Source organism: Ips typographus, linkage group LG11, assembly GCF_016097725.1.
Source record: "Ips typographus isolate SLU linkage group LG11, UJ_Ityp_2.0, whole genome shotgun sequence".
NCBI classification, from domain to species: Eukaryota; Metazoa; Arthropoda; class Insecta; order Coleoptera; family Curculionidae; genus Ips; species Ips typographus.
The window spans coordinates 10,458,158-10,470,714 of NC_138432.1; the positions used below are offsets into that span (position 1 = coordinate 10,458,158).

Consider the following 12,557-nt stretch of genomic DNA (forward strand, 5'->3'; position numbering starts at 1 on the left):
AACCAACCAGTACTGAAAATAAACTGCTGTCTGTATCAAGCGGCAACGTCTTTCCTCATTAGTGTCAACATTGTTAACTGTCAAAAACAATATCTAAAACGTCAAAACAACTCTGAAAAAATTACCAAATGGCAATAAATCATTTGATAATGTTTTCATAATAAAATGGTTCAACAAATGCGTTTTTTGTGATGGTTATAAAAGTAGGAACCGAACAAAACCGTTTGTCCACAAATTATTCAAAAATCATTTTAGTATAGAATGTACAAAACAACTGACAGAATTTGAAGAGGTAGGTGTGATCAAAAATGATACAGAGCATGAAAATCTCTCCTAATTGGGACTTTCCTTTACAGAACTATCCGGAAATCGGCTAGTTATGTTATAATCATGAAAGTTTTATGTTATTGAGCAATATTATTAGTCAGTGTACCAATAATGGATGACTACAAGTTTCTCTTTAAAGTGGTGTTGGTGGGAAATGCTGGGGTTGGTAAAACTTGTTTAGTACGACGGTTCACCCAAGGGTTATTTCCGCCAGGGCAAGGTGCCACAATTGGGGTGGATTTTATGATTAAAACTGTTGATGTGGGCAATGAAAAAGTTAAGGTTAGTGTTTACTTGAAACTAGTTCCTTTAAGGTTTAAAAACATCTCAATTGGTTTAGCTACAAATATGGGACACTGCTGGTCAGGAGAGATTCAGATCAATAACCCAGAGCTACTACAGATCAGCTCATGCACTAATTTTAGTCTATGACATATCTTGCCAACCCACCTTTGATTGCTTGCCTGATTGGTTAAGAGAAATTGAAGAGTATGCTAGCAGTAAAGTTTTGAGGGTTCTTGTAGGTTAGTTGTGATTGGTTTCTCAGCATGACAAAACCCATCCAACTGATATTTGTAGGCAACAAAATTGATAGGGACGACAGAGAGATTCCAACACAAGTTGGAGAGGAATTTGCTGAGAGGCATAACATGTACTTTTTAGAAACTTCAGCAAAAGAGTCTGATAACGTAGAAAGGTTGTTTATGCAAATTGCTGAAGATTTAATGAAGGTGACCACTTAAATAATAATAGTAACTCCAGTTTTAGTTAATCCTTTACAGCAAGCCAGGATGACTAATACACCAAGGTATGATCCTAACAGCTATAATGCCCAGGCACAGACCTCAGAATCAGGTTGTTGTAGTAGGTTAAATTGACTTTTTTGGGGGGTAATTTTTCTCAGGACTTCTTGTTGTTATATTGATTTTTTTTTGTAAATTTGTTTTATGTTGGTCTTCCTAGTTAACTTAGTGTCTAAATGTTGTGGTGATACCCATATATTATGCATTCCCAGTGTAACAAGCACTTTTATGTAGGTTTTGTTTCTCTTAAAAAAGTTTAGTGATTTTTTAATACTCATTCATTAATATTCAGAGCACAGTCCCACTTAAATGTGCTTTATTAATATCAGTCTACCTTGTATATATGGCTAATTAAATCATCAATATTACCCTATTCTTATTACAATTTGACAGAAAATTAACTGCATTTATATTGAAGTATTGAAAAACTCACTCTCTGTGTACAAATGCGGTTGTACTTAATTTTTAACCCTTTTATAGACATATTTATTTTTTATTACATTACAGGATTGTTGCAACTCAATGTCCCAAATTTTGTTGTTTTTAGTTATCAACTTAATTATATGTAATGGTTACTGAAAGTCTCTTTGAGCTAAAATGGACTATTTCTAGATTTTTGTTATTACATTGTTTTGCTGGTGCTGGTAGGCTTTTACCTTTTACATTGTATACTTAAGTTACATAAGCCAAAGATTATTAATAAAAGCTGATTGGAACTTCACTCCTTTTTAAAAAAACACTCACAAAAAAACAGTGTATATTTATAACATAAACCAATAACACTAAACTTTTCCAAATTCGTCAATTTTCAGCAACTCTTTAGTGAAAGTAAAAAGCTTCTCTTGGAGCTCCTTGTCCAGGGCTGTAGTACTCGGTGATACCACCACGCAATTGTGAATGTATGTTCCACCTTTCCCTTCTAAACTCTCGGAAAGACACGCGTGAATAGCTGGAAAAGCTCCCTGTTCAGCGCTCTAAAAATTTTCTGTAAAGATTCATCCTCATAGATACCAGAAAACCAACCTTGAAAAATAAGGAGGGCATCCAGGGGGCGATCGTTTTTAAATTGGTGTCGTTAAACAGATCCGTGTTGACTATACCTGGATGTACTGAGTGTACCTGTACGAAAGCGCCCTCTTTGGTCAGTAGCTCGTTTAGGTAGTTTGAAAATAGAATTTGAGCTAGTTTGGACTGGGCGTAAGCTTCAGCCGGAATGTATTGACTTCTGTAAATTTAGATGATATAACAATGGGTTAAGTGTTTTTTAGTAGTTAACCTGAAATTGATGTCCTCAAAGTTAATTTGGCCTACAACATGGGCGCAGGATGATACATTAACCACTCGAGACCTAGACTTGTCGCTCCCAGCTTTTTTTAGCTCATTAAGTAGTAAATGAGTGAGTAAAAAGTGTCCCAAATAATTTGTAGCAAATTGGGACTCATAACCGTCCCGGGACTCCACTTGGGGACCAAACATTATTCCCGCTGTATAAACAAACTTCAGAAGGTTTCAAATCAAATTCTAAAATTGACCTTACCATTGTTGATTAAATAGTCAATTTTGTGGTGCTTTTTTTTCACTGTTTTTGCAAAGTTTGTCACCGATTCCAGCACGCTTATGTCCAAGAGGTACACCTCAATATTTCCGGTTGAAATACCTTCCTCTCGAAATTTGTTTAACAAATTTTCCCCTTTTTGTACGTTTCTGCAACCTGAATTACAATGAGAGTTTTTTTACCGCATTACAAAAAGCAAATAAGTTACCCTACCAACAATAACATTGATGTCACATTTGAGCAGAAGTTTAATCACCTCCAAACCAATACCTCGAGTTCCTCCAGTTATAACGGCCGTTTTACCACTTTTTGTCGGGAGATCTTCAATAACGAAAACTTTACCATGCAAAAGCACCCAAACCGAATAATCTTACCAGTTTTGTTGTGTTTTTTCATCAGAAAATCCTGCATCAAATACTTGGATCCAACTGCATTATAGAGGATCTCAAACTTTGCCTCTCTCAGTATAAGTTTGAGCGGTTTTTTCGATCGTAAAATTGCGATAGTGGTAGCGCACACTATAACAAGAAACCCTACGGCAATTATCATTTTACAAGTTATCAGGGGTCTGGTTGTTAAAGTTTCGTTCTACGGACACGACGACCGGATCTTATCTGTTTTGTGCTGGTGCGCACTTTGAAACTTTCTTAAAGAACTTTCTCTTTTAGACGCACCTGCGCGAGTTCTTTTAACTCGTTTTTGTATCTTTTAAGGTAATGGTTCTTTCAGAATTTAGATTAAACGTCTTGGTATACTTATAAATGTAAATAACGCGTTTAAATTGTGTAATTAATTTTGTTTTGAGTATTTTTTTTTACATAAAACTCAACAGGTGGTTTTGGGTAGTTTCGCAATTTTTAAATACCTTTGCAAGAACTGCTATTTCAAGAACCTTAAAATTGTTTTTTCGACTCTTTTGACTTTGCCCTCAATTCAGTTAGTTCAGTAGACTCCTAGTTATTTGAGTTGAGAGAAGTGTTTAGTGAAATAACTACCCCACCAACTTGAAGGTGACTTCCATCAATTTATAAGTAAAGAATCTTATCGGTTTCAGTATTTTATATTCTGTGATAAGTTTTCAACCGTTATAGGGTGCCGAAACCTAAAAAATTTAAAATTATATTGAATTGTTTTGGTGTAGGAGGGTAGGACTGCGGCAAAAAAAACGAAAAAGTGAGGTTTTGTTTACAGGTAACTTCAGGTCACGTGACTGGTTTATCACTTTTAAACAACATAGCATGTGACATCTAGATATATATATTCAGACAGATGACATTTACCATTACCACGGTACAAATTTTGTTTTTTTTTTAAGATATTAAGTTAAAAAACAGGGTAAATAACATTATGATATTTGTATTTTGATAACTCATTGAAATTATGTTTTTTTATCGAGTGAAAACATAAAATAGTACTTAAAGTTCAAATTTAGAGCCCCACGTGGCAACTCCGGAAACGTCGATGACATAACCTTAACGACATTTGTGAAGTATATTTTTTTATAGGAGTATGAAACAAATGAGTAAGCCAAGTCTGTCAACATGGCGCCGTTTGTCGCTGTTTAGCAAAAAAGTTTTCTAAAAACTTTGGCAGTTAAAAATTGCCTTTATTTCGGATCAGAAGTCAGAACTTGTACTGCTCGTTGTAGTTGTGTGTGAACGTATTTCGACGTTTTTGTCGCCATTGAAAAACTGAAGACATCATGAGTGTGGACGCGTACGGACCTAGTTCCCAAACCCTCACGTTTCTGGATACCGAAGAGGCAGATCTAATTGGGGCGGACACCCAGGGCTCCGAATGCGACTTTACCGATTTTACCATACCTTCGCAAACCCAGGCCTCCCAGCATGACCACACAGGCCCCAAAGTACATGGAGTCCAGGTTTGTAAGGTTAACATTTTTACCAAGGTCGATAAAGACTAGTCCACATAATTGATAAATTCTTGGGTCTGGGTGTTTTTCATATCAATTGAGGCCTGTACTTTAAATATTAACTCCCAGAATTCTCCAGTATTTAGTAGCACTGCTTCAAACCAATACACTAGAAAGGGCTTTTACTATTGCAGATTAATAACAATGTGACCCACAAGATTGCTTCAGTGACCCAAGCACTAGGTGAACTTCAGTTTGAAGAAGAGGACGAAGAGTTTTATAACAGTAAAGAGCTTCCAGACTTTGCCTGCAAATATTGTGGCATTCACGAACCAAACTGTGTGGTTATGTGCAATATTTGCAAAAAGTGGTTTTGCAATGGTAGAGGCAACACTTCAGGCAGTCACATTATCAATCACTTGGTAAGGTTTAATTATTAGTTTGTTCATTTGTGTAATTTTGCTGATAATCATAAAGGGTAGAGGTGTTTTTAAGGATTGATACTTTGTTTAAATACTTTTTTCCTGGACCATGTATGGACAGCCTCTTTTAATGGACCTTATTAATGAGTTCCATTAATGCATGATTTTTCCATTGTTTTACTTTATTAATGCATGATTTTATCATAGGCAACCAAATATGCTTACAGTATAGTTCTATCCTTCTTTATTTGTATTAAACAGAGAGAAATAGAGGCACATTATTTAGTTGACATCCACTATTACCCACAGATCTAACTGTCACTGTCATTATCAAGGGTGTCTATGATTTTGGTTTGCCTGATAGTCCATTTCAAACTGCTTTCATTAATACACTTCTTGGTTAAATAACTATTTTTTCTGTTAAGATATCTTTAAATTACTAAGTGAAAAGGCACAATAGAACTAATTTGAATTACTGTGGTATAATCTATACCAAGTTAGTGGAAACAACTGAAATAGTCGGCCTGTCTTTGTTGAGCATGGGCGGGGTGAAAAAAAATTATTGAGGCACTTTGTGCATAAAAATCGCTTACTCCAATGCAAACTATAAACACCGGACTGCACTGCCTTTGCCACCTGTGGACAAGCCAGGATTATCTTAAGAAAGCATCTGAAGAAACTAAAAATAGATTTTAAGGGGCCCATCAATAAGAACTGTCCCCTGACCAATTAAAGGGCCTTACCCTGCTAATGTGGTGTGTTGATCCAACTCTGTATTTTGTCCTGTCCCAACTGACTTCCTATAGACTACAATAGATAGTGTAAAGCTATGAGGCAAGAATTTACTTATTCAAACATCATTTTCTAATTTCAAGGTTCGTGCTAAACATAAGGAAGTGACGCTACACAAAGACGGTCCTTTAGGAGAAACTATTTTAGAATGTTACAGTTGCGGGGTGCGAAACGTATTTGTCTTGGGTTTTATTCCGGCCAAAGCAGACTCTGTGGTGGTGTTGCTTTGCCGGCAGCCTTGCGCCGCCCAAAATTCCCTTAAGGTGTGTTTTTGTCCCCAAATTGGGATTTTAAAGGTTTTTGATGAATTTGCTGGTTTTCAGGACATGAACTGGGATCAAGATCAGTGGAAACCACTGATAGCGGACCGTTGTTTTTTAACTTGGCTGGTGAAAATTCCATCGGAGCAGGAACAGCTGAGGGCGCGGCAAATTTCCGCGCAACAAATCAACAAGTTGGAGGAGCTTTGGAAGGAGAATGTGGACGCGACTTTTCAGGATTTGGAGAAACCTGGAGTGGATGAGGAGCCTCAGCAAGTCTTACTGCGGTATGAAGATGGGTACCAGTACCAGAATATTTTTGGACCTTTGGTAAAGCTGGAAGCTGACTATGATAAGAGATTAAAAGAGTCACAGACTCAAGAAAATATTGAAGTGAGGTGGGATGTGGGATTAAACAAGAAAACCATTGCCTATTTTACTTTGGCCAAAACTGATGGGGATATGAAGTTGATGCATGGAGATGAGTTGAGATTGAGATATGTGGGAGAGATGCATAAATCTTGGGCGGGAGTTGGTCACGTGATTAAAATTCCGGATAATTACGGCGAAGACATTGGGATCGAGCTGAAAAATGGGTCGGGAGCACCAACGGATTGCACTAGTAATTTTGTAGTTGATTTTATTTGGAAGAGTACCAGTTTCGATAGAATGCAGCTGGCTTTACGTAAATTTGCGGTGGATGACGCTTCAGTATCAGCATACATTTACCACAGATTATTAGGTCATGAAGTGGAGGAAGTTCTATTTCGTTGCCATTTGCCTAAACATTTTTCCGCCCCTAATTTACCTGATTTGAACAGATCTCAGGTTTATGCAGTCAAGCATGCTTTACAAAGACCTTTATCATTGATTCAAGGTTAGAATTTTTTACTTCTTAAATTGATAAAGGTTGTACAGCTTGAATTTTAGGTCCTCCTGGTACTGGAAAAACTGTAACCTCAGCAACTATAGTTTACCAGTTGGTGAAGCAAAATGGCGGCCCTGTACTAGTGTGCGCTCCCAGTAACACAGCCGTTGATCAACTTACCGAGAAAATTCATAAAACTGACCTAAAAGTTGTGAGGTGTGTTGATAACCCTTGAAAAATAAAAAAAAATCTTTTTACATGGTTCTTGTAGATTGTGTGCCAAATCACGGGAGGCTATTGATTCCCCCGTAAGTTTCCTGGCTCTGCACAATCAGATCCGGAAAATGGAGGGCAATACAGAATTGCAAAAGCTACAACAGCTCAAAGATGAAACTGGAGAGTTGTCCAGTGTGGATGAAAAACGATACAGGTGAGTGATTTTTTTATAGTCTGTTCAGCGACTGTTGCCTCACAATGACCAGCAAAAAACGTATGTCGGTGATTAAATGTGATATCAAAATGGTTCCGGAGGCTTTCGACAATTCAAACAATTCTTGGAAAGTTTAAGAGACATGTTAAGGCCTCTGGCAATTTCTAGAAGAATACAGTATTATTCAGCGTGCTCTGGCACCTCCAAAATGGTTCAGGAGGGCTCTGACAATTTAAAACAACTTTGGGAAGGTGTAAGACACTTCTAGAGGCCTCTGGGAATTTAGAAGTGTCTCAATAGCATTTATAAGTTTATGGAACTTTTAAAATGGTCTTGGAGGCCTCTGGCATTTTAAAACAACTCTAGGAAGGTGTAAGACTCTTGTAGAGGCCTCTGACACTTTTTAGAAGGCTCAAAATAGCATTATAGAACCCTCTGGACACTTTAGAAGTGTCTCAATAGCATGCAGAGGTTTATGGAACTTTCAAAATGGTCTTGAAGGCCTCTGGCATTTTAAAACAACTCTAGGAAGATTTAAAACAATTATAGAACCCTCTGGCCACTTTAGAAGTGTCTCAATAGCATTTAGAGGTTTATGGAACTTTCAAAATGGTCCTAGAGGCTTTTGGGATAGTTTAAGACAGTTGTAGAAAGTACTGCAATTTTTCATAAAGTTCTCAGTAGCATTTAGAGCTCTTTGGCACATTCAAAAGGGTCCTAGACGTTTCTGGCAATTTAATTCAATTCTTGGAACAGAACCACTTTATGTAAAATGGCTCACGCTATTTACCTGTTTACAAAACTGACAATAGCTGGTAGTATGATGTAATAAAACACACATTTTTATTCCATCTTTGTTTGATAAGATGAGGGATGTGACACAACAGAAGTCACTGAACAGAGTATATTCATAACTGTCCTTTAACATTAGGAATCTTTCTAATCTGTTTTTTGTTTTGGTAAATAAAGAATGTTGAAGAAGTTAGCTGAGAAAGAACTTCTAGAAGCAGCTGACGTGATTTGCTGTACTTGCGTGGGTGCCGGAGACCCAAGACTAGTCCGTCTCAAGTTTCACTCTATTTTAATTGACGAAAGCATGCAGGTATTTTTATATTTTGCTTGTTTGCTGTGAATTTTTTTTTGTAAAAAATACCATTATGAAAGGCTACCGAACCCGAATGCATGGTACCGGTCGTGCTAGGGGTCAAACAGTTGATTTTGGTTGGCGATCATTGTCAATTGGGGCCCGTGGTAATGTGCAAAAAAGCTGCCAGAGCGGGATTGTCCCAGTCGCTGTTCGAACGTTTGGTTGTTCTTGGCATCCGCCCTTTCCGCTTGGAGGTACAGTACCGAATGCATCCTGAACTGTCCAGGTTCCCGTCCGACTTTTTCTACGAAGGAAGGTTGGTTCTTAATTGTTTTACTAAATAGGGAGTAGCCGTTATGTTGGGCTGGTTGTTACAGCTTGCAAAACGGAGTTAGCGCTGAAGAACGAAAACTAACCAAAGTGGAGTTTCCCTGGCCAGTCTTGGACAGGCCTATGTTTTTCTTAGTAACGCAAGGACAGGAAGAAATCGCCGGTAGTGGTACCAGTTACCTAAATAGGACTGAAGCTTCTAATGTGGAGAAGATCACCACCAAGTAAGAACCCATTGCTGTAAACTCTGACAGGTCACTAAAGAGTTGTTTTAAAGGTTTTTACGTGCTGGAATTAAACCGGAACAAATCGGGGTTATCACCCCTTATGAAGGACAAAGGGCTTATTTGGTACAGTATATGCAGTACCAGGGTTCCTTGCACAGCAAATTGTACCAGGAGATTGAAATAGCGAGCGTAGACGCTTTTCAAGGCCGCGAAAAGGATATCATAATCATGTCATGTGTGAGAAGCAATGAACATCAAGGAATTGGGTTCCTGAACGATCCGCGTCGGTTAAATGTGGCCCTTACAAGGGCAAAGTATGGGATCATTATCGTAGGCAATCCCAAAGTGTTGTCCAAACAGCCACTTTGGAATCATTTATTGTCGTTTTACAAAGAACAGAAGGTTAGTTTATTTTGTTGTAAAGTTAAAATTTGCTAAAGTGTGCGAACAAACATTTCAGGTGTTGGTGGAAGGTCCATTAACCAACATGAAGGAATCATTAATACAGTTTGCTAAACCCAAGAAATTAACAAATTCGGACAATCCCGGCAGTCATTTTATGTCTACTTCCATGTTCGATGCTCGCGAAGCTATGGTCCCCGGCTCAGTGTACGATAGGTGAGTAGTTATTTGATTGCTTTTTCGCTTTGTTATTTATTTACGTTAATAATAATTTGAAAGGTCAAGTACGGGAATGAATGGTGGCGGTCCGTTTGGAAATTTGAATAGCGGCTTCCAGAACAGCAGACCGATGCAAATGGACGTGTTTGGACGTACCCACGATCCCATCGGCTACATTGCTCCTGAAAGGTTGTTTATTTTTTTGTGCGGTTTTGTTTCAAGTTTGAAAATTTTATTTTATTACAGGGCTCAAGCTGGTTTAAACCTACCCGTACCTGTCGGAATGTTTATGAACATGGCTCATATACCGCCGAGATTCTACAATCAACATCAGCAAGCGATGCAGGCCAGACAACAACAGCAAAATGTAAGAGGACAAACCCGACGACCTCCTCAAAGACAGAAAGGCAAAAACTTGAGCCAAGATCAGACTCAGCCATTCAGTCAAAGCTTGCAATTGACTCAGGGTGGCATGTCGCAGCCCGGATTGTCCCAACCCGGTTTTAGTCTTTCTCAACCTGGTCTTAGTCAAGCGGAGTTGAGCCAGGACTTGTATATGGCTGAGTACCAAAGTCAAATGGACGGCCTCTTGTCGCAGGATTCAACTTATCAAGGAGACAGGTAGGATTTGATTTATTTCAGAAAATAATTAGGTACAGTAGACGGCAATAATTCGACCGATGCACGTCATTGACGTTTAACGCGCCACGTTGCCAGATGTTTAGTTTTTTCATTAAAACCCGACCTCTGTAAGCCAGTTTTTAGTCAAGTCATCAACAGCAAACGGTCAACTAGCAATCTGGCAACAACGCACACAACTCGTTCGAGAAGGTCACGTTTGTGTCAGAATTGCGTTCAGTTAATAAGCGCGTGTGAGAACGAGAGCGCTATAGGTCGCAACTAATCGCTAGACTAAATGATAAGAACAGACAACCAGAGCAATATAATTAGTGTGCCACCTAAAAAGGAAGCCGTTTACGCTTCAACGGCTTCCTAATGTATTTCGGCCGCTTCAGTTGTACAGGTAAATTCTAAGAGATGGCGCTAATACAGCTCGTCATTACAGACATAGTTGCCAACTTTTGCAGTATTTCCTATAATCGACTTTCTTTTGCTGGACTGCATAAGAATGCTTGATTTTTTCAAATAAATTTGAGTTAAATTACTCGTATTTTGAAAACTAAACAAGATAAGAATTACTGGTTTGAGATATCGATAATAAAGATTCTACTTATTTTAAAAGTTACAGGACTCTTTTTTTAACGTCAAAACAGATTCCTGAAGGTCCGTGAAGGTCCTGAAGGTACCGTTTGTTAGTTTTAAACTGATACACTAAATCACGTATCCGATTGTAAGATTAAAATGTAATTTTTAACGTCACGTGGCAGTTTTTAGGTTTGGAGTATTTTTTTTTTCAAATCGCGTGACTTTTTTAACGTCAAAACAGATCCTGAAGGTAACGTGACTCTTTTAAGATTAAAAATGGAATTTATAATGTCACATGACAGTTTTACCTAAAAGTCGCGTTACTGTTTTAGATGTCAAAGTATTATTTGAAGAGTCCTTATAATGTGCAAATGGTCACGTGGCGACTTTCAAAAGTAAAATGTATTTTCAAAGGTCACGTGACTCTTTTTACAGTTCATAAAGTCGCATGACGATTTTCAATACTCAAATTTTATTTTTAAAGGGTTTTTATGCCATAACGGAACCTTGAAGATCACGTGACTGTAAATGACAAAATATTATTTGACGGGTCACGCGACAATTTTCACGTTCAACTCTAAATCACGTGACTCATTTTAAGGTACAAACGGTCTGTTTTAAGATTAAACATGAAATTCATAATCTATTAAGTATTAAAAAACTAAACTAAAAGTACAACGAAGTGAAACACAATAATTATAGGAAACACACACAAAATTTGTAATTTTTTGCCAAGAAACAAAACAAAAAATGTGATTTGTCAACTAGACAACGCCGCATTAAAACTGATGTTTTCCAACAGTCAAAAGATGGGAATTGCTGCGTTTGGTGGTGCCATCTCACGCTGGTTACTTAAATTAATTTTTAGTTCCATTGTCAGTGTTTGTCTATATATCTATTTAGTCTATGGCAATACGAATGCATTTTTAAAACGTCAAACTCACTGATGACGTGCATCGCTCCCATTAGTGCCGCCGACCGTACTTAGAAGTATTTTTAATTTAGATCCGCATTTTACCAACCGAACGCCCAATTTTCGCAACCTTATTGACGTAAAGAGCTTTAAAAGGCCAACCGAAGGGAGACGCGGAAGCGACGACACATCGATTAAAAGAGAGCCACACACACACAAACACCTATAAAACAACAACAAACAAATTAGAAAAGTGAGAAAACGAATAGTAAATTGTCAGTGAAACAACCGAATCGAGACAGCAACAACAATGACGTGGACGAGATGTTCCATGCAGATGGTCTGATGTATAAGCATACAACTCACTATATTGGTAACATATAGTTGATTACGCGAAAAAATAAAATGTGTGAAATGGTTTTCATTAACCACTTACACACTATTTACTACGACTTAGTTATTCTGTCTAGTAGTTTTTTTTTCTTTCTTTATATTACGTTTATTACTAATTAATTACTTAATTAATTTTCTTAGTCTGGAGGTGAATATTTTGTGTTTTTAAATGCATGGGGTAGAGTTTTGGTTTTTGTTGTTCCTTTTTAAAAAAAATTGATTGAAAACATTTTATTTGGACACAAAATAACCTCCAGACTGAGTCCTCTTCCTTGATGTTATATAATTTGACTTTCATAAAATTGACAGTGAAGTAGGGTGCTTTAAGAAATTGGAGTTTTTTTTGTTGGTTAATTATTGGGTTAAAGTAGTTAATAATTACCTGCTACATTATGATTTATCCGAAATAAATACTGTCTGAAATTTACATTACACTAACTATACCTAACC

The 12,557-nt window shown here is 37.5% G+C and overlaps 3 protein-coding genes across 4 annotated transcripts; 2 read left to right on the forward strand and 1 right to left on the reverse strand.

The window, feature by feature from the left end:
* Positions 1-83: 83 nt before the first annotated feature.
* Positions 84-1,851, forward strand: LOC145735494 (ras-related protein Rab-30-like). Its single transcript, XM_081989416.1, has 5 exons — positions 84-292; positions 357-609; positions 668-851; positions 907-1,058; positions 1,110-1,851. The coding sequence occupies exons 2-5, from the start codon at positions 439-441 to the stop codon at positions 1,203-1,205; spliced, it is 603 nt and encodes a 200-aa protein (XP_081845542.1). The 5' UTR covers positions 84-292; positions 357-438; the 3' UTR covers positions 1,206-1,851.
* A 19-nt stretch (positions 1,852-1,870) lies between these two features.
* On the reverse strand, positions 1,871-3,840 carry LOC145735492 (polyprenol dehydrogenase). Its single transcript, XM_081989412.1, has 6 exons — positions 3,060-3,840; positions 2,899-3,006; positions 2,668-2,841; positions 2,407-2,614; positions 2,154-2,355; positions 1,871-2,104 (listed from the first exon to the last, which is right to left on the reverse strand). Exons 1-6 carry the CDS (start codon positions 3,232-3,234, stop codon positions 1,913-1,915), a joined length of 1,059 nt encoding a protein of 352 aa, XP_081845538.1. The 5' UTR covers positions 3,235-3,840; the 3' UTR covers positions 1,871-1,912.
* Positions 3,841-4,029: 189 nt separating this feature from the next.
* Positions 4,030-12,534, forward strand: Upf1 (Upf1 RNA helicase). 2 transcript variants are annotated; one of them, XM_081989400.1, is made up of 14 exons: positions 4,030-4,576; positions 4,753-4,980; positions 5,856-6,035; positions 6,096-6,909; positions 6,963-7,116; positions 7,172-7,330; positions 8,300-8,432; positions 8,495-8,733; positions 8,795-8,971; positions 9,025-9,376; positions 9,435-9,592; positions 9,656-9,784; positions 9,842-10,216; positions 11,807-12,534. In XM_081989400.1, exons 1-14 carry the CDS (start codon positions 4,388-4,390, stop codon positions 11,850-11,852), a joined length of 3,333 nt encoding a protein of 1,110 aa, XP_081845526.1. In that variant the 5' UTR covers positions 4,030-4,387; the 3' UTR covers positions 11,853-12,534. The 2 variants fall into 2 exon arrangements, with proteins under 2 accessions (XP_081845526.1, XP_081845527.1); XM_081989401.1 differs by having other exon boundaries at positions 4,033-4,567.
* The last annotated feature ends 23 nt before the right edge of the window (positions 12,535-12,557 follow it).